The 21,133-nt window shown below is 36.8% G+C and overlaps 1 protein-coding gene across 1 annotated transcript in view; it reads left to right on the top strand.

Annotated features, from left to right (window-relative positions):
* The first annotated feature begins 225 nt into the window (after positions 1-225).
* LOC114256845 (azadirone synthase LFS-like) overlaps positions 226-21,133 on the top strand; it is a 154,657-nt gene continuing 133,749 nt past the window's right edge. Inside the window, exons 1-3 of the mRNA XM_082900904.1 lie at positions 226-379; positions 1,726-1,921; positions 2,960-3,058. Of these exons, the coding sequence (XP_082757030.1) occupies positions 260-379; positions 1,726-1,921; positions 2,960-3,058 (415 nt within the window). The 5' untranslated portion in view covers positions 226-259. The remainder of the gene's footprint in view (positions 380-1,725; positions 1,922-2,959; positions 3,059-21,133) is intronic.

Below are 21,133 nucleotides of genomic sequence, written 5' to 3'. Positions count from 1 at the left end.
GTTCAGGTGTCAATAAAGTAACGGTGTGTCTTGAGATAATTAATGGGGTGTAAATAGAAGTTCCCTTATTCATTGAATTAACCGACTGACAGAAGGACTGAATTGTTACATTATTTTCAAATGTATGAGTGCATTGGTATTTCAATTATTAAAGGGGGTGGCAGTGATATTGTAAGAAAATAGAGGGGTATGAGTGTAATTTACCCTTAATTGATTGATAATATCGGTAAAGAAATATCAGAACCTCATATCTTTAGAAATGAAGAATTTGACGAACGAAGCTCTTGAAGCCCCTCGAGATTTTAAAAACTTCCCTCCACTCAATTGTATCGATCTTTCAAGCCCTAACATTCATAACTCTGTTTCTTTACTCAAACAGGTACACACACACACACTCTCTCTCTCTTTCTCCCTCTCTCTCTCTCATATATTTGGTTTTTTTGATTGATTCATTATATACGGATCGAAAATTTGTTAGTTGGTGTGTAGCGTCACGTGATCATATTCCAAGTTAATCACAAGCCTCTATGCCTATATTGTTTAGTTATTCAATATAAAATTGTGAATCCTACTCCTCCATCAATCACAATCCACACAATACATGCCACGTGGGTGGCCCCTCGACCAACCAATAACATGTCTAATTGTTGATGTTTGGTGCTTTAAGCACAATCAGATTATAAGCGGTGTTCAACTTGGGATCTTATGGCAAATTTACACTTTTGCATCCTATACTTTACCTACAAACTAGGATATTAGTAAAAGTATATAATAGATTATAAGGCTAGCATAGAAGGACTAAAGTGAGATTGTGGTAAAAATATAAGGTTGCATCTTATAGTTTACCTTCAATCCCATTTGATCCGTTGAACCTTTAATTATCTCACTCAACTACTCTATATTTCATTTATATTTCACTCTTTTTTTCTTTCTTTTTTTTGAAATCTCTATCCAAATTGATGATCTAAAAGTGTGAGATTTTAGTAATGTACCTGGATCGTAAGAGCTAGAGCAGAAGGACTAAAGTGAGATTGCGGTAAAAATATAAGGGTGCTAAGTGTAATGAATATTTTTGTGATTGTTCTTTGTTCGTTTTGAAATGACGCTTGTATACGTGGGACCAAATTATAACTTGATTCAAAGTCTAGGGATTGACCGGAACAATTAAAAGGTCAAAGGGAAAGTGAGATTGAATATTAAGTGTAGGTGTATAAACTATAATTGATTCTTATGCCACTATTTGTTTGGATCATGGGAAAGCAAAGTAAAATTTCCGAATTTTTATAGAAAAACTTATTTTAACCAACCCAAATAGTACTGTGAACAACCTATTGAATCAAATATTGAAATCTCATTTATGAATTGAATTTAGGATAAAATGTCATTTTTTATGCTTCTCTTTTAAACTTAACATTTACAAAAATTAGTCAATTTTCTGTACAGTGAAATATTGATGATCAAGAGCTTTTGACTGCAATGTCATTATTAGTTTTATTTTTTATTTTTTTTTAACCATAAAAATAGGCAATGCCATTAGGTTAGTTAGTATTTAGTTGCTCAATTGTGTTACCATTTCTTTGTATGAGTCAGTCATTGAACTAAAGTACCATATGTTTTATTTTAATCTCTCTCTTTTTCACACACAAACACACACACGCACACACCGTTTTTTGTTAATTGGTTTTTATATCCTGGCTTATCCTTTGCTTTCTCTCTTTTCTACAGGCATGTTTGGATTCTGGGTTTTTCTATGTGATCAATCATGGAATCAACCAGGAATTTATGGATGAGGTTTTTAACCAAAGAAAAAGTTTTTTTGATCTACCAGTAAATGAGAAAATGAAGGTTCTTAGAAACAAGAAACATCGAGGTTACACTCCCCTTTTCAATGAACGTTTGGATCCTGTCAATCAAATACATGGTTTGTTCTGCTATCATTTTTCTAGTGTCACACTACTTTTTAGCAATAAGCACAAAAGTGAATATCAGATCAATATGATGCTTTTTTTAATACAAGTTGGCATCTATTGTATAGCTTGGTATGTGCGTGACATGTATGTGTATATATATGTATATATTGTGCTTGTATGATCATGCGTGTCAAGAAGTGGCTTGAGTGCTAGGAAAATTAGACTTTCGCCTAACATCCCCACACAGTAAAAGGCCTCACTTTTATATAGTTTAATATGATAAATATAAATTTGCAATCACACTAACTGTTAAAAAAGTAGGGATAGTTGTCTTCAATTTGCATTTGGAATTTTTGTACAAGATTATATCAATGTTTAAATTTGTTTTGGGAATCGAAAGTTTTAAATTAAGTTTTGCAAGCAGAAGGGAGCACTTCAATTGATATATTGAATAATTAATGAAAACTAAAATTTCTAATGCATCAGCGATTATAAAATTTCCCCTCCCAAACACACATTAATGTGTACTAATTGGGCCTTGTTTTTTTTTTTTCTTTTTTTTTTCTTTTTTTTTTTTTGTCTATAACAGTTGCATTGCAAAGGAAAAAAAAAATTAAAATGGATAAAGTTCAACCTAAGATTGATTAAGTCATAAGAAACAATAAGTGAACTACCCACAATATCAATTACAAATGATATGTTAGAAAACTTGAATGTAATTTGTAATTTTGCATTTGAAAAGAAAAGAAAAATATATTTCGAATGAAAATCTTAAAAAGGCTTCATTTATGTTTTTTATGCCTTAGGCCTCAAACAAACTTGAGCCGATTTGCATTCATATATGTTCTTGTTTACATAATTATATTTTTGCCTTCCTACTTTGAGATGCCACCCACATTGTTTTATTTTTTATATTGTCCCATTCTTTTCTTCTTTCAGTTGATCCATTTTTCTTGATTTATTGTTGTTGAAATTTAAACTAATTATAATAGAGAGATCCTTGTTCCATAAAAAACGAAAATATTGATTATCCTATTTTACAGATATAGGAGATTATAAGGAGGGATATAACATTGGAATAGAAGTACCTGAAAATGATCCTGACATAGAAAAGCAATTATACGGACCAAATGTCTGGCCCCCTTCTGGTAAGCTACAAAATCCATTCAAGTCTAAAGAAAGTGCGAAGCATGAGTAGTTCATGTCATGTCCCAATCATCTCTCTCTCTCTCTCTCTCTCTCTCTCTCTCTCTCACACACACACACACACACACACACATCAGAGCTTAATTCAACTTGATGGGATTTAAGCATTTGAGGATTCTACGTGGTATTTGTTTTGCAATCAGTAGTAACCCCTTTGGTCTTTTGGCCAAACTATGGAGAACTATCATAGAGAGGCACTGTAAGTTTTGTTCAAGCTTAATCTTTTTTTAATGAACTTCATATACTACTGGCAGATGTATTTGCTGCTTTGTATCAAACATTATAACTTTCCATGCGGCAAACAAAATTATCTTGTCTTGTTTTGGTGTCTAATCAGAAATGCAGCATCATATTATTTTCTCATTGTTATTTAATATGAATATCCTATTGTCAATTTAAAAGTATTGCATTAGACTAATAAATCTTGGAAAATATCACATTATGGGAAATATAACTTCATATCAAATATTGGAAGTTCTATACATACTAAAGAAAGGCTTAGGGATGTGAGCTAAGAGCATAGACTGAAAAACTGCAGCAGAGAACTCATACCTTTATCCCATTTGGTCTTGACGGCACAGTCTGGTGGGTCCTGCAAAGCTTGGTTAATGAGTTTGTCAGTTGTAATTATACAAGCTCATCCCTTGCCATGAAAATTTTATGGTGATGGATGATAATAATATTCTAAGACCATGAAGATTCATATTTATATATATTTTTATTACGAAAACTTGGCCAGACTTTTTAACTTCATATTTAATCTATATTGTCCAGACTTTTTAACTTCAATTCTTACATGTTTTCCCAGTCGCTTGAGGTCTTTTATATTTTGATACATTTTTGGTGATGCAAATTAGCATAAAATATGTTGCATAACCTGAGGAATAATAACAAAGAATTAGGTTGAATGAATTGTTTTAGCCACTGAGGTATATTTCTAAACACCATTGTTAAATTGGGACATGTATAAAACTAATCCATATAGTTGTTCTATTGGGAGTTGTTCTCCTTACCCACTAGAAATTCATTTGTAGAAAAGTAGCAATTACCTATCATTCCATTTAAGCCTTGTGACTTGTTCAGCCATGATTTCATGCTTTCAGTTTTATATATATGACATTGTTCATATAATTTTTTGATAGATTTTTGCCTCATTTTCCTCATGTATCTTTTATATGCGTGCTAGTGAGGTGGCAAAAGCAATTTCAAGGATCATAGCTCTTGCATTTAACCTCGAGGTTGACTTTTTTGATACACAAGAAATGCTTGGGAAGCCTAATACCATTGTTAGGAACATTCGCTCTGATAATGGTGGGGAATACATCTCTAATGAGTTTCATTCTCACCTTAATTGAATGGGTATCCTTCAACAACTTACATGTCCTCAAAACCCTGAACAAAATGTTGTGGCTAAATGTAAAAACCATCATATTATGTCTGTCGTGCGTTGTTTTCTTCGTGGTATGAGTGTGCCCAAGTCTTATTGGCACATGGCTGTTCTTACTGCTGTCTATCTCATTAATAGGACTCCTAGTCGTGTGTTTTATGGCCTTACTCCATTCCATATTCTTCTGCCTAATACTTCCCTTTTTCCTCTTTTGCCTCGTGTTTTTGGGTGTACATGTTTTGTTCAAGACCGACGTCCCACTCATACTAAGTTAGATGACAAGTCTATTCGTTGTGTCTTTTTTGGGGTAATCTTTTATATCTAAGGGGTATAAATATTTTGATCCTGTGTCATGTCATTTTCACCATACTCTGGATGTTACTTTTTGTAAGGATCTTCCATTTTTTAGTCCTAACCCCTCGTTGTAGGTTTCCCCTGCAGCTACTTAAAGTGTTCGCCCGGTCCCCATTTTGGATGCGGTTGCCGATGAGGTTACCTCCCTCCCACCCTCCACATTCGCCTCATTCGCCCCTTCCTTGTAAGTATACTTTCGCTGCCCTTATGCTCAGCCCCCTCCTACTTCCTCTCCGGGTCATGGGTTAGGTACTTCTTGCCCTTTACATGCCTCTCATTCCCTTCCTCGCCGTAATCCTCCTCAGGATTGCCATCCCCCCAATCGTTGGGGTTATCTATGTAGAACTATTCATCCCATTTCCCAGTATCTCTCATATGACAGGGTTTTCGACTCATATCATTCTTTCCTTGGCAAGCTTGAGTCTGAGTCTATTCCACGGTCTGTGTCAAAGGCGCTTCGAATCCAAAATGGGTGGCGGTGGCAGCTTTAGAACAGAATTATACTTGGGATTTGGTTTCTTTACCTTCTGGTGAGAGTACCATGGGTTGCAAATGGGTCTTTGCTATTAAGTACCTACCTAATGGCTCCGTTGACCCTTATAAGGCCGGCTTAGTGGCCAAGGGCTTCACTCAAGTTCCTGGCAAGAATTTTGGTGCTACCTTTGCCCCAGTTGCCAAACTTACCTCTGTTCGTCTACTCATCTCTCTTGCAGCATCCCATTCTTGGCTCCTTTATCAGCTTGATGTCAAGAATGCCTTTCTGCATGGGGATTTTCTTGAGACGATTTATACGGCTCCTCCTCCTCGTTTTTAAGTTGCGGGGGAGTATTCGGGAAAAGTATGTCGACTGCGTAAGTCTTTGTATGGCTTAAAGCAGTCTCCACGAGCTTGGTTTGGCTGTTTCAGCTCAGTTATCATCTCCATGGGCATTGTTCAGTGCCATTTAGACCATACTTGCTTCATCCGTCGTAATTCTGCAGGTCAGTGTATAGTCTTGTTGGTGTATGTGGATGATATCATTCTCAAGGGTGATGACTCTATAGGTATTGGTCAAGTCAAACGGGATTTGGGACACATCTTTGATATAAGGATTTGGGGAATCTCAAGTATTTTCTAGGGATTGAGGTGGCTCGCTCACAGTAGGGGATTTCCTTATCTCAAAGGAAGTACACTCTTGACTTACTTAAGGATACCGGTATGTTGCGGTGTAAACCTGCTTCTACTCCTACGGATCCCAATGCCAAGCTCACATCATAGTCCAGCAAATTACTAGAGGATCCAGGTATGTATCAGCGTCTTGTTGGGCGTCTCATCTATCTGACCAATACTAGACCTGGCTTGACATTTGCAGTTAGTGTGGTTAGCCAATTCATGCAAGCACCTCATACAAAACATCTTGATGCGGTTCATCATATCTTGAGATATTTGAAGACCTCTCCTGGCTTGGGATTGTTCTTCACAGCTGATCCTCAATCTGGACTCTTTTGTTTTACTGATGCTAATTATGTAGGATCTAGAACGGATAGGCGTTCTACTTCTGGCTTATGTACTTTCTATGGTGATCATCTTATATCATGGAAAAGTAAGAAGCAAGCAGTTATTTCTAGGTCTTCTGCAGAAGCTGAGTATGGGGCTATGGCATAAGGCACTTGTGAGATTCTATGGTTGCGTTCTATTTTGGTAGAGTTAGGATTTGAGGAGACTGCCCTTACTTCTTTATTTTGTGACAACAAGTCTGCTATTATGTTGTCTTTTGATTCTGTCCTACATGAGCGTACTAAGCATATAGAGGTTGATATACATTTCATTCGAGAGAAGGTTCAGATTGGTATTGTGAGACCATCCTTTGTCTTTTCTTCTCAGCAGTTAGCAGATATGTTCACCAAGTCTATTGGCCCAACATTACTCCAGTCATCTATCAGCAAGCTTCGTTTATTGAATATCTTCACACTAGCTTAAGAGGGAGTGTTGGAATTAGGAAATAGTGACGTTATAATTATGGTAGTGTTGGAATTAAGAAAGAGTGATATTGTAATTATGGTGGTGTATATAAAATCTGTGATTGTGTGAATCACAAATTTAATACCTTTTTTATCTTCGTTTCCTATTTTGTTTGTTTCCTATTTTGTAATATTGTTTCATTATAAATACAAGGCTCTACCTTGTTCATAGGTAAGCCAAATAATTCTTTTCATTCTTTTTAACCTATGTCAAAAAGTCAAAGATTCCCTTTTCTCTTTACTTTTTGTACATCTTTTTCATAAAAAATCAAAAAGTCATTCCAAACATACAAGTTTTTTTTACCTCATATTTTAGCCAAAAAGCTAAAAAGTTACTAAAATAGCTTGTTCCCAAACGAGGCCTAGGACTACTAATAGAAAGCAAGTTAGTGGAAAAAGTAGGAACACGAAGCACAAATGAAAGAGAAAGCAACGATGAACAATGAACCGAACCCTTGCCAGAGACAAAGGATAAAGTGCCATCAGCCACTTGAACCTTGTCTCGGTTGTAACAAGGAGAATAAGAATAGAAAAGACTAGAGGCACCTATTGTGTGGTTGGTGGCATTTGAATCAATAATCCAAGAAGGCGATAAGAAGGTACTAAGAGCACTACCATGAATACCTGTGTTGGCAAAATTGGAAGAAGCGGAAGTGGAAGAAGCTATGGTAGAAAGAGAGTCAAGTCGAGCCATCAAAACACCTGAAAGTGTGTAACTCATCCTGGGAAAGAGTGCTAGGCTCAAAAGAACTCACAACAATCTCAGACACATGTGCTTGGGGACGAGCTGTACTACCACAACCTCGACCCCGAGTAGGGCGACCATTCAGTTTCCAACAATGCTCTCAATCATGTCTGTCTTTTCCATAATAATCACACTTCAAGTGATCTCAATCAACCAGTGTACCTTGACTCCCAGATTGAACTGGACTAGGCCGAGGAGCTCGAGTAGGAGGAACAACAACCAAAGCAGAATGATCCTGAATAGAGGAATGAACCATAGCACTACGTCGACTCTCCTCTTGCTGGACAAGGGAATAAGCCTCGCGTAGGGTGGGAAATGGTGAATGAACCAACACTTGCACGTGAATCTGATCATACTCCAAGTTGAAGCCAGCAAGAAAGTCATGCACGCACTCCTTCTCCACGGTTTGTTGAAATAAAGTGGCATCCCGAGAACAAATAGCCTGGAAGCTTTGGTAATAGTCTAGTTCCTGCCACAAACTACTTCATTCAGCATAGTATACCGCGAATGATCTATTTTTCTGATCTATGCTCTGAAACTTCTTCCTCAACTCATATGCCTATGCATTATTACCCTAGTGGGAGTACATTTGGGCTGTAGCATTCCAAATCTTATAAGCAGTATCTAATAAGAGGAAACTCCGACTAATGGTGGGTTGTATAGAGTTGAATAGTCAAGTCATAACAGGAGCATTTTCAGAAATTCGTTGAATATGGAGTAAGTCATCACCATTCAATAGGGGAAGAGAACAGTAATGTAGCCAGTCAAAAGGCGAGTAACAATAGCAAGACAACAGGAGCGTGACCAAATCAAATAGTTGGAACCATCCAATTTAATAGGACTAATTTGAAGAGAAGGACTGTCGGCAAGAGTAATAACACGACGTAGGCCACCCTCATCACTAATTGTATCCTTAGTCTCACCCTCAGCCATTGAAGATTATATCCCCACAATAGAAAAATAAATACCAGCCCAAAACCATCAAAAACAAATAGAGGCAAATTCACAAACTCAACTTGGGGACAAAAGTTACCTCTAAAGACAAAAACAAAGCCGAAACATAGGCTGGTGAGGCCAAAAACAATCAGAAACTGAGAGAAACTATGTTGAAATTGAGGAAAACTGACAAAAATAGAGTGGAACCTTGCCAAATCATCAAAACCAAGTCTTCCAACCCTAGTACAATCCCAGTCGGCTCCCAAGGTAGAGGGAGGAAGGAAAAAGTCAGCCAAAAACAAGCTCAGCAGGGACTTTCGAAAAATCAATAAGTTTTTCCAAAAATCAACAAAAATTGGAAAAACACTCAAACACTCATCAAAAAATTAAAATAAAAATCCAAAGTGAAAACCCATCAAATTTCGACCATGAAGGAATTTTTTATTTTTTATTTTTGGATTTATTTTATTTTATTTTATTTTTTGTGTACATGGAAGAACGAATGAAACAAGGAACAAGAGAAGAATCTTCAAGGAGGAAGATGAAGCTCTGATACCATGTTAGATTTGCATAAAAGAAAGAACAAAATGAGAGGAAGAAAAGAGAGATCACTGCTGCTGAGTTTTATTTCTCACTCCTAAACATATTAGGGCTACACATTCTTATAATAAAAGACTAAAGGAGTAAATGACATAACTATCCTTACACACTAATACTTAATAGTTTCTTCCTAAATGATGGATATTTAGTCAATCATGATTGATCATATTTTTATTTTGTTTCCATTTTTACCCTTTTCGGCACTTGTGTCTTGCATTAATAAAAAAACATGTGATTTCTCTTGTAGGGCCTAATTGTTAGTTCTCGTAAGAATTCCCTTCAACACTTCAAGAAACCTTGGGCTCAATAACATGAACCCGTGAAGGATCTTTTAGATGCTGTCAAGGTTTGATGCATTCCCGTTATGTCTATGTTTTATTATAAGAAGGTAGTTTTTAGAGATTGTTGGTCTCTATTTCATTTTTAGATGTCATCAAGCTATCAAGCTGACGGTTCTAATTGGTTCATCTGGATTAGGAAGAACATTCACAAAAGAGGTGATACTCTTTCTCTCTACAAAATTTTACAATAAGACTCTAAATGAATGGTCTCTCTCTCTCTCTACAAAATTTTACAATATGACTCTAAATGAATGGCATGCAGAAACCTCTCATTATGGCTCTCTCCAACCCAACCTCGCAATCTGAGTGCATAACTGAAGAAGCTTATACTTGGAGTCAGTTAAAAATAAATTATGCATTTTTTATTATCTTAAAATTTGATGCTTTAATGCAAAGTAATGTCTGATTGGATTTAAATACAAAACTAATAAATTTCTCTTTTCTAAAAAAAGGGACATGCAATTTTTGCCAGTGGAAGTCCATTTGACCCTGTAGAATACAATGGCAAACTCTATGTACCTGGCCAGGTTCTATTACTTTATACTTCTAGTTTTTTGGTGTTATATCCTTAATGCATCTGAGATGGATACTAAAAACTGATTGTGATGGCACCTTGTCAGTTCTTTTCTTTTCTTTTCTTTTTTTTTGGTGATCAATTCAAGCAAATAATGCATATATTTTCCCTAGATTTGGTTTGGGTTTGGTCATCTCTGGTGCAATTCGTGTACACGATGAAACACTTCTGGAAGCCTATAAGTGCACTACATATTACATAACTACACACATGATAAGTTGTATACAATTTACTTGATAATTGAAGAGAAAGGAATTCATTCCTTTATTTATTTCATTTTACTTCGCTTTATTTTTTTTCCCTTTACTTTGGTCACATATCTATGCAAGTCGTACATTTTTTTTTTTAATCAGCGAATGTTAGTTGTTAGTTATTAGATTAACACATATGGAAGAAAATCTCCCCACCCTTGGCAAAACATCTGAGTGCTTGCACTCCCTTAATTCAACTCCTCTAAGAATAATTGAACTCATGACCGCTTTGGGACTAAGCCCTAAGGAAGGCATGGTGGCCAACTAGGCTATACAAGTCGTACATAATGAATAGACTGTCTTTAGAAAAAGTTCTGAGATGTTTACTTAAATTCTAATAGAACGTAAACTCAAAAAACACCTTGTGTTTGTTTTATTCCCTTGATGTGTGATCTGGTTCTATAAGGGCGATTTGCCATATTACTGTCCTTGGCGGCGCAGGTTTAAGTCATTGAAACAGTCTCTGTACATCTTGCCCTCTCTAGATATCCTTTTAACAGAAGTTTTTTACACTGGTTGCCCATAATCATGTGTGAAGCACTATGGAAAAATTTTGGCAAAACCTATTAAATTGCAATTCTAGACGACAGGCACGACAAATAGATAGAATGGTTCACCCTTGTATCTAAATCATCAACTTTCCTTTATAACAACGGAGGCTTTGGCTGAGCAAGCAACAAAAGAGAATATTGACAAGGGTTTGATCTATCCACCATTCTCTAATATCAGAAAGATCTCTGGCCACATTGCTGCTAATGTAGTTGCTAAAGCATATGAACTTGGTGAGTTAGTGAGTGTACCTTTGGTTGCTTCATGTGTCTTACCACCGTTGTAATGTAGAAGTAGGTTGATAGCTACGATAAACTTACTTGAAGTCTTCAGGCTTGAAGTGGGTGGTTTAGAGCCTTCATTGTCAACAAACACATCTCTCAAACAGGTCTGAAGAGGTTTGGAGAAAATTACTGTTGCTATAAGGGTTCACCAGTGTTGAAACCCTGGGTGATGTCGAGAACATGCTTAAAGTAATAGGGTGCTAAAGTCTTGTAGAAGTTTTTCATTCTCCACTCCAATTAGTTTTACATTGGAAGATTCTTTGATATTGATCCTTGTCCATACTTCTTCTTCAATGGTGGAGTGAAAGTAAGGGCAAGGTGCACCTTGAGTAAGTTCAAATTGTTTGACCCATTGATTAGGGCAATAGTTTTCAATACTACAGCTAGACATTTTGGTCTAGGAGATAGAACATCCCACCAGGATATGTCTGCAGGTGAGAATATGTTTCCATGTTTCAACTTGACAAATCGTTTCTTTATATGTCAGGTTCGAGGGATCTATGAAGGGATGCTGTAGTCTAGAAGATGAGAATTGACAAGATTGAAATAGCATGAACAGTAAGGAGGTCTCTATTAGATGAAAGGTTGAAGAGTGTAGAAAGGCATTTAGAGAAGTTAAGTTTAGGCGTGTCAACAAAGGTTAAGAAGCATTTTGCATAAGAGTAATGTTTGGTGATCATAGTGTTTAGTTTGGGAGGTCGTATTTCTAGAAAATAGGCATACAACCATGCTTGGAAAAGCCAGAATGGCCCACCACAATTGGCAGATATTTTCTTATCAACAAGGGAAAACATGCCTTTGTTATGATTAGAAAGCTGGGGAAATTGAGGATATCGGTTTTAAACTGTATTATAGTGGTAAGGAGCAGGAATAGGGTCGGAATCTTAATTGCCAAGGGTCTTGTGGAGAATGTAATAGAGGTCATTAGGAAAGTGGATAAGATTATGCTAGTTAAACTAGTTATTGGAGGGAATATAGTGAACGTTATTAGTGGATACGCCCCTCAAGTAGGATTAGAGGATCAGACTAAGAGGAATTTTTTTGGAGCAAATGGATGAGATCTTACAGAAGATACCCGTATGAGAGAAACTGGTTATAGGTGGAGATTTTAATGGCCATGTAGGCATAGATAAACTAGGCTATGAAAGGGTGCATGGTGGATACGATTTTGATGACAGAAATGTGGCGGGAGAGAGTATTTTAAATTTTGTGTTGGCTTCTGACCAGGTGGTGGCCAATACTATGTATAATAAGAGGGAGGAGCATTTGATAACCTTTAAGAGTGGGTCAGTTAAGAGCCAAATAGATCACTTCTTAGTGAGAAAAAGTGGACTGCCTAAAATGCAATGATTGTAAGGTGATTTCTGAAGAGAGCCTGACCTCTCAACATAGGATTTTGGTACTAGATTTATGTTTTAGAGAGCAATACCAAGCTAGGAAGGATGGTGGGCGTCATAGGACGAGATGGTGGGACCTAAAAGGGGATAAATTAAAAATATTTAAGAATATAATGGATAAGGAAGGTACTTGGGACTTGGAAGATAATGCTAACACTATGTGGAACTCGATGGCCAATTGTATGAGGAGAATCTCAAAAGAAATGCTTAGAGAGTCAAAAGGAATGGGACCCCAGCTCTAGGGAAACTTAGTGGTGGAGGGAAGAGGTTCAAGTGATAGTTAAGGCAAAAAAAGAGTGCTTTAAAAAGTGGCAAAATGATAGAACTGAGGAAAACCTTAAGACCTATAGATTGGCTAATAAGGAGGTCAAGAAAGTAATGAGAGAGGCTAAGTTGAAAGCTTATGATGACCTATACACTAAACTAGATAGTAAGGAGGGAGATAAGAGGGTATACAAACATGCTAAGATACGGAAGAGGAAAACAAGAGATTTTAATCAAGTTAAGTGCATCAAAAGTGATGATTCTAAGGTATTGGTGAGAGATAAAGAGATTAAGGAAAAATGGAAGAACTATTTTGAAAAAACTATTAAATAAGGAACATGGAGGTATGGCAATAGAGGAAGAAATAACCAGTAATATGATAAACCAAGACCATAGGTTCTATCGCAAGATTAGGAACTTCGAAGTGGAGTTTGCACTTAAGAAGATGAAATCAAATAAGGCTTTAAGACCAAATGATATCCCTATTGAAGCTTGGAAGTGTTTGAGTAAAAAGGGAATTGCTTGGTTGGCTAAATTGTTTAGCAAAATTTTGTTGACTAAGAACATGCCAAATGAGTGGAGGAAGAGTATTTTAGTGCCATTCTAAAAGAATAAAGGAGATGTCCAGAATTGCAACAACTATAGAGGAATCAAGCTAATGTGTCATATAATGAAAGTGTGGGAGAGGGTGATAGAACACCGGTTGCGAGATAAAATAGAGGCGTCAGAGAATTAATTTGGGTTTATGCCAAGCACGTCAACAATGGAAGCGATCTATCTTTTGAGAAGAGTAATAGAAAAGTATAGAGAAAAGAAAAGAGACATTCATATGGTGTTTATTGACCTTGAGAAAGCATATGATAGAGTGTCTGGGGATATAATATGGTGGGTGTGAGCGAAGAAAGGGGTGACACAAGGTTACATTTATGTGATTAGGGACATGTATGAAGGGGTGGGGACCATTATTAGATCGCCTGCTGGAGAGACAAATGAATTTTCTATCACTGTAGGGTTACACCAAGGATCTACCTTAAGTCCTTATCTTTTTGCTTCAATTATGGATAAGTTGACAAGAAATATCCAGGATGACGTGCCATGGTGTATGCTTTTTGTAGGCGATATAATGCTAGTGAATGAGACAAGAGAAGGAGTTAATACAAAGTTGGAGATTTGGAGAAAAGCTTTTGAATCTAAAGGATTCCAGATAAACAGAACTAAGACCGAGTACATGGAGTGTAAATTTAGTAACAGTAACAATGATGGTACGTGGGAAGTGAAGATTGAAAACCAAGAACTGCCTAAGAGTGAACATTTTCGTTATTTAGGGTCGATTATCACAACAACAGGGGAGATTAATGCGGATGTGGCCCATAGGATTAAAGTGGGATGGTGTAAGTGGAGAAGTGCGTCTGGGGTACTGTGCGATAAACAAATACCCACTAAAGTTAAAGGTAAGTTCTATGGAACGGCTATTAAACCAGCGATGTTGTATAGGATGAAGTGTTGGGCAACCAAGAAACAACATATAGATAAGATGAGTGTGGCTGGGATGAGAATGCTAAAGTGGATGTGTGGCAAGACTAGGCAAGACAGAATTAGGAATGAGTGTATTTAGGAATGGGTAGGAGTAGCTCCGATAGAAAATAAGTTGAGAGAGAATCGATTGAGATGGTTTGGTCATATTCAACGGAGACCAACAGAGGTAGTAGTGAAGAGATGCAATGCTGTAACGGTAGATGGAAGTGTTAAGAGACGAGGTAGGCCTAGATTAACGTTGGTTAGCGTTGTAAATAGAGATATAGATCTACTTAATTTGACTAATGAAATGGCCTTTGATAGGGCCGGGTGGAGAAGAATGATTCATGTAGCTGACCCCATTTGATGGGACTTAAGGCTTGGTTTGATTTGGTAACTTCACGAAGATAGTGTACATCATTCCACCTAAACATAGATATGTTAATGCTAACATTACAGTTGCCACATCGAAGTTATGCTTAGAATTTGCTTGACAAGTACATTCCTCAAAATATGAGCAAAAAGAACACAGTCGTAAATTATATTTGTTTCAGTCGCAATCATCTGAATTTTTTTGTACAAAAAACATGCGTAAACAAAATAGTAATAACATAGCAGCCACATTGAAATAATAGCCAACAGCTGATTGATCAATCTTTACATATGAGTTCAACAAAACAATTTGTCCATCTTTACATCCTTTAATAAAAAAATACTGTGAAGCCATATTTAATATCCATCTTGAAATCAATGCATAAAAAATTGGTGAAGTCCTATTGCCACCCAAATTAGTGTTGTACTACCAGCCCATTCCCGTCACTGCCCTATTTTGTGGTATTGTTGATATCAAGGCATTGAAGATACTCTACGATCTTTGAATTATTAACATCCATAAGGAAGTCAACTAACAACTTATGACACACAGCGGGATGAAACTTTGTACAGAAAGATCATATCACAAATCAGTTCCAATTGTAGCAAATACAAGTAAGGATTTGATTCACAATTGGAAATGAAGCGGTAGAATGTACCTTGTGTGGACTGGCAGGTAAATCAAGTCGCTGCATGTACTTGATGATGAACATCTCACAGTCAAAAGTGCTACAAGAATAATTTAACATTAAATTTGTCAACAATGTAAGTACGTTCGTTAAATGATTCATTCAGGAGACAAATAAATGTGATGGAGGGATTTCGGATTATTCATCCAGTTGTTGTAATGGCCTTTCATATAACATGTGGACGTCAAAGCTACGAACGTCTGTAACATATTCATTTCATAATTGTAGTTGTAGTAACTCGTGTAGAGTTTGAACCTGTTGCGGAAAGTGAAAGTTGGTTTATGTTAAGGATGTTAAAGTTTGTTATAGTGTTGAGAAATCCACCAAAAGGACATACCCAAATTTTTGCCACATTTAGCTTCTTTTTGTTCAGTTTGGTGGATGGGAACGAGTCAAATAGGTAAGCTACACTGTCGACCATATCAATTTTAAGGCATAACCAATGTACTCTGCAACACACAAACACAAGTGCAGACATTGTTTAAAGGGCATGTGAACATATATTGGCTTTCATATTTACATTGAATATAATGGAATCGACATTGACATTACCCTTTGACATGCATCAATCGCACCAGTGTGTCTGTCATGTCCAAAATACAATGTGACGATATTTTCATGATGCAGAGTTGCGTATTTTTATTTAGAATGAAAGTCTGCATGTGTAATGCAGAAAGGTCATTGAGCCAAACATTTGATGAAATATGTCATATAGAAAACACAGCCTAGCTAAAACACTTACTTGCCGACAGATACTGGAAAGAACCAATCAGTATGCCTCTCGTCATTGTGTAAATCCCTCTGTTGATTAGTCAATTGCACTACCACCATGTTGATTGGCTGGAACATTGTATGTAAGACATGAGGCAAGTTGATAAATAAGGTTTGCAAGTTCTTAAAATGAAAAACGTAGATTCATATGTGAGCTGCCAACACTTATAGTGTCGGATAGCCAGCCCCTGGTTTTAGCGTGCGCATGTCACACCGGGTACCAACTTCACATGCCCTTCCATGAAGATTCACTGAAACAATGTCCCTACAAGGAATAATTATCCTTAGAATGAAAGTTATTTGACAATGGAGTGTCATTAAAAATTTGCAAGTAGTAAATGAAACTATACATTTCATTTTTGCTATCGTCAAATGCATAGTCGACAAGTTTTTCTTCCTCTGGCGATAAGAACCCTTCACTCTCCAACATCCTCAACAACTCCTACTAAAATAAATAGTCAAGTAATAAAACACATTTGATAAAAAAAAAAAATGAAGCTTACATAACAAGGTTGTTACTGATAAAAAATAACGTGAAGCGATGTATAACCTCTGAACTTCATAGTTTGTCCAACTTGTGAACTTTGGTGAGGAGTTTGTTAGAAATGTGTAAAAAATATTGCAGCAGTCATAAGTGCAAACATGCAATTGTTTGACAACTATTACAATACAACACAAATCATTGTAAAATTAGTGAACCCATTATTGATGTGGGCATGAATTGGTTATTCAGAACTTGTGGGGCAGAAGGCAGTATTTGTACCTTGTTCGCCTTATTCGCACCATCAACAACAAAAGGTGAAGTGATGTGGTGACTTGGAAGTTTTTCTTTTGCAAGTCGAGTACTTATTTTGATATCGTTGCAAAAATGCATATCCCTGACCTCAGTGGGTTGAACTCCTCTTCCGCTTCCTCTTTCTTTTCGTTTTTCTCTTCCTCTTCCTTTTCCTCTTCCTCAAACGATTCCACTTGCTCCCAAAGATTGGCTAATCTTAGTAGGAGAAGTATGCACATCGCACGCCACTTTCTTCACGGCCACTAACTCAAGCTCAAGAGTGTATTTATCTTTAGTTTTGTATCTTTCCCCCAAGTTAAGGCCCCCCTTCTTCTGGTTGTCCCCAACATTTTCTATGTTAAGCTTATGTCCATCATGCAAATCACTTTTCTCACTTGCCAAGATTCCCTTGACATTCTGTTCATGGTGATCCACCCCTTGTACATTTGAAATATTACACTCCATTAGGTTAACTTCATCAGTTGCTTTCACCACACCATCGTCATGCACCTCCACTCTAACAGAAGGGTCCACATCCTTTTTCTCCACGCCTACCAATTGTGGTCTAGAAAATATACCTTCCACGGCATGCTGTATCATTTGCTTCAGTTCAGCAAAATTGGTTTGTTCAGTCAACAGTTGGTTACTACGAAAACTAAAACATTGAAGCAGTTGCTTTAGCATTTCCTTGAGTTCAGCAACATTGGAGGAGAGGTTAATGATACACACATCATTACCTTCCACTTAATCATACAAACACATAGATTAACTTAGTCTCATAATTCATCTTGAAATGATGTGGGTCAACTCTGTCAAATATACATAATGATTGGATAGATTACCTTCTCATTGCCAACTACTTGCTTGCCTCGAAAATGTCGCAACATGTCCATTAAATCTGTTTGGTTTTGAAGAACTTGCTTCATCATTTCCTTTAGTTCACAAATGTCTGACTGTACTTTGGTCTTACGAACTTCATCGTACTATAGTTTTTGTTGGCTATCGACTTTGGTGTGCGTCCATTTCTTTATCATCGACGTCGCTTTCGTCCTTAGTGAAATCAAACTCCATCTAATCATACAAACACGTAAATGAAGTCTGACATTGTATGTTGAAGACAAGTGGGTCAATGGTGTCAAATGTGCATACTGGTTGGGTTGTTTACCTCATCTTTTTGGAAAATTTTGCTTCCTTAATGTAATAACCCGACCCTCGTACATCATTCTGGTATCTTTTCAACCCTCTATTCTGTGCTGTTGAATGCTCATTGTGAAACTCTATGTGAAATTACGTTGAATTAAGTGAAACTTCGAAATATGAGTTCCTATCTGTTGAATAAGGAAATTATTTGTCGCACTTAAACTGTTCGAATCAGAAATTGGAAGCCTTAACGGCTTAATTATCTGAAATTGGTTATATATCTGTGATTAGCATAATTTTTAAGTAATATTAAGCATGTTTACCAAATTTCAATTTTGGAATGATTAAACGATTGAATTTTGTCCTATATGCTCTTATATATGGATATGTCAATTTAAGGCCTCTTAAGCTTGATCAAAAAACTAGAAATATCTCCTGGGGGAGAAAATAAAGAGTGTGGAGAAGAAGAATTGGGGGAGAAGAAATTCAACAAGAAGCTTGTCAAAATTGAGGAGAGTTGTGGGATTTAACTCAAGGTAAGTCCAATTCAACCTAATCAACCTTCACTTGGACATAAGAAAGGGATATTCTTGTTTTAACAACTTAGGGTGTGTAGTTAAGGTTTATGTTTATGATTTATGTTTGATTCAAAAGGGTTCTCATCAATTGGTTGCTTTGACATCTAATTTAGGTGTTGTATGAAATTTATACTTCAATCTTTGGTTTTATGCCAACCCCATGACATTATGTTTTACGAACATGAGGAATTTGAATCCAAGGATGAAATTTAGAAAGGTTGTGATTTGATTAAGCTTCTAAGCATGTTTATCTTGTGATACTCAAGTTATAATTCATGTATTGGTGGCGTTGGATTAAGGTATTGCATTAGTTTAATCTTGGTTTGCATGAAAAATGAATTGGTATTGCTAAAATTTGGGTTGAAGTCAAGCTGCCCAAAACAGGGGTCACCATCGCACATGCGGAGGTCATGGCCGCACGTGCGGCCAAGAGGAGAAAAATGGAAAATGCATACTATTTTTGGCCGCTCGAGCGGTGGAGGGGGACCGCACCTGCGGTACATGTCCGCACGAGCGGAAGTTATGGCCGCACGTGCGGCCCAGGTCAGAAATTCCGTTCGCTCTGTTTTACGTGCTTAACCCTCAGCTCTTTTCGGAATTTGTGTTTGATACCTGTTTATGATTGTACATGCAATTGAAATGAAAAAATGTAAGAAATGGTTTAAAAGAAGAAAGAAACTAATATGTGTTGTCTATGTGTGTAGGACACACCACCGAAGGAACCACTACTCCGCAACAACACTGTGAGTAATAGTACACGGAATGTACATTTATTTACTGTTAATATTTGTTATGACCATTCTATTTTCTGGTAGACACGACATTAACATATGTATTGATCAGAACTTGGTGACAATGTAAGGTTGACTACGTTTCTGTATATTTCTGGGCCGAAAGGCTGTTCAGTATATTTCTGGGCCGAAAGGCTGTTCTGTACATTTCTGGGCCGAAAGGTCATTCTGTACATTTCTGGGCCGAAAGGCTGTTCTGTATTTCTGGGCCAGTAGGCCGTTCTGTTATAACTGTAATACTAGGCCCAAGGCCGTTCTGAAAGTAAAACAATATCAGACTCACTATTTGGATTTCATTTTTGTGAATGCACTGTTATGCATTGTGGTTAAAGTTGGTTATTAAACTGCTTAAGTGCTATTATTCACTGAGCTTGTCTCACTCTGTAATTTTGTCTGATTCTGTAGGTAATCAACTTGGAGGTCAGTCCTAGCATCGTTATCATCTATCTTTTGTCAACCTAAGGACAACCAGGCACTTGGAGAAGCCCTTTGCATGCTAGTGCAGTTTTGCTAGACTTTGTCATTTTGTACTAATGTTTTGTGGGCTGAAGTAGATTTGTATCTAATGTTCGTTATATGCCCAACCTCTGGTCTGGACTTGTAAATGTGTATGTAACTTAATCTCAGATACATGTTCACTAGATGTTTAATTCCGAGTCGTGGTCCTGGCATATTTGTAGTCGCTCAATGGATGTGTCTGCATGTTATTCTATTATATTAACGCTTCCATTCAGGCCCCGAATATCATATATAGCAGGATAAGTGTCTGTTTTTGATTAGGTCATGCCCAAAACTTTTAGGGGCGAGTTAGGGGTGTGACACTTAAGATACATCTCATCGTCTCCCGTATTTGGGCATCACCCCAATCATGAAGCCGCGAGATGGACCGTGTTGCAGTCGAGGTACTTGTAGAGCTCAGACAAACACAATCGAAGTACAATAACTGTCGACAGTAAGGGGGACATCATAATTAATTTTTTCTTCCCACGAAAATCAACTATATTCAGTAACAATGACATTCATTCTTGTCAATTTTGAAGTGAACATACATAAAATACCGATTTTCTTTCTTATGCTGTGAACTTTATTGACACATATGATGCATTTTTTTTATTTTTATTTTTCATTTTTTTACAGCAAATCAAGAACTTTATTGATGAAAAAAAAAAAAAAAACCTATGTACATGTTTGTGTAAATGAATGGCTGAAACCGCAAGGACCTTTTCCAGAATGAATGCGTTTGCTTTCTTAATGGTCCTATCAAGGTTTCTTCTATATATTCTTCTTCAAGTCTGCCTACAAATGTGTATAAACTTTCATATTCAAGTTATCTCTTATATTGATTATTCAAAATGGATGAAGAACAATCAATTTTGTTCCCTTCTTCACAAAGTAGGAAAATTGGTCCCTCCATTGAGGTTGGTCAAAAAATTTTGTTTTGTAGTCTTTATTGTTAAATTCATGACACTTGCGATCAAATAAGCTCTTTCTGCGACCAGGATATTTGGTCTGGAAGAGTGTTATTTGTTGTACTGACATAACAGGTAACATTGTATTTCCTAACGAAGGCCAATTTCATCAGCCATAACAGAACAATGCATGAAACATATGGAGGGAATGGTAAAAACAATAGTTGATTACCATATTGCTAGCAGGAAAACACATCCGGTTGCATCGCGATGACCTTTGGTCTTATACTTGCGA

The sequence above is a fragment of the Camellia sinensis genome, chromosome 13, assembly GCF_055761805.1.
Source record: "Camellia sinensis isolate YWXY chromosome 13, ASM5576180v1, whole genome shotgun sequence".
Taxonomy (NCBI): domain Eukaryota; kingdom Viridiplantae; phylum Streptophyta; class Magnoliopsida; order Ericales; family Theaceae; genus Camellia; species Camellia sinensis.
Note: the sequence above shows the minus strand (reverse complement) of the source record. Positions and strands in the feature narration are given on the sequence as shown.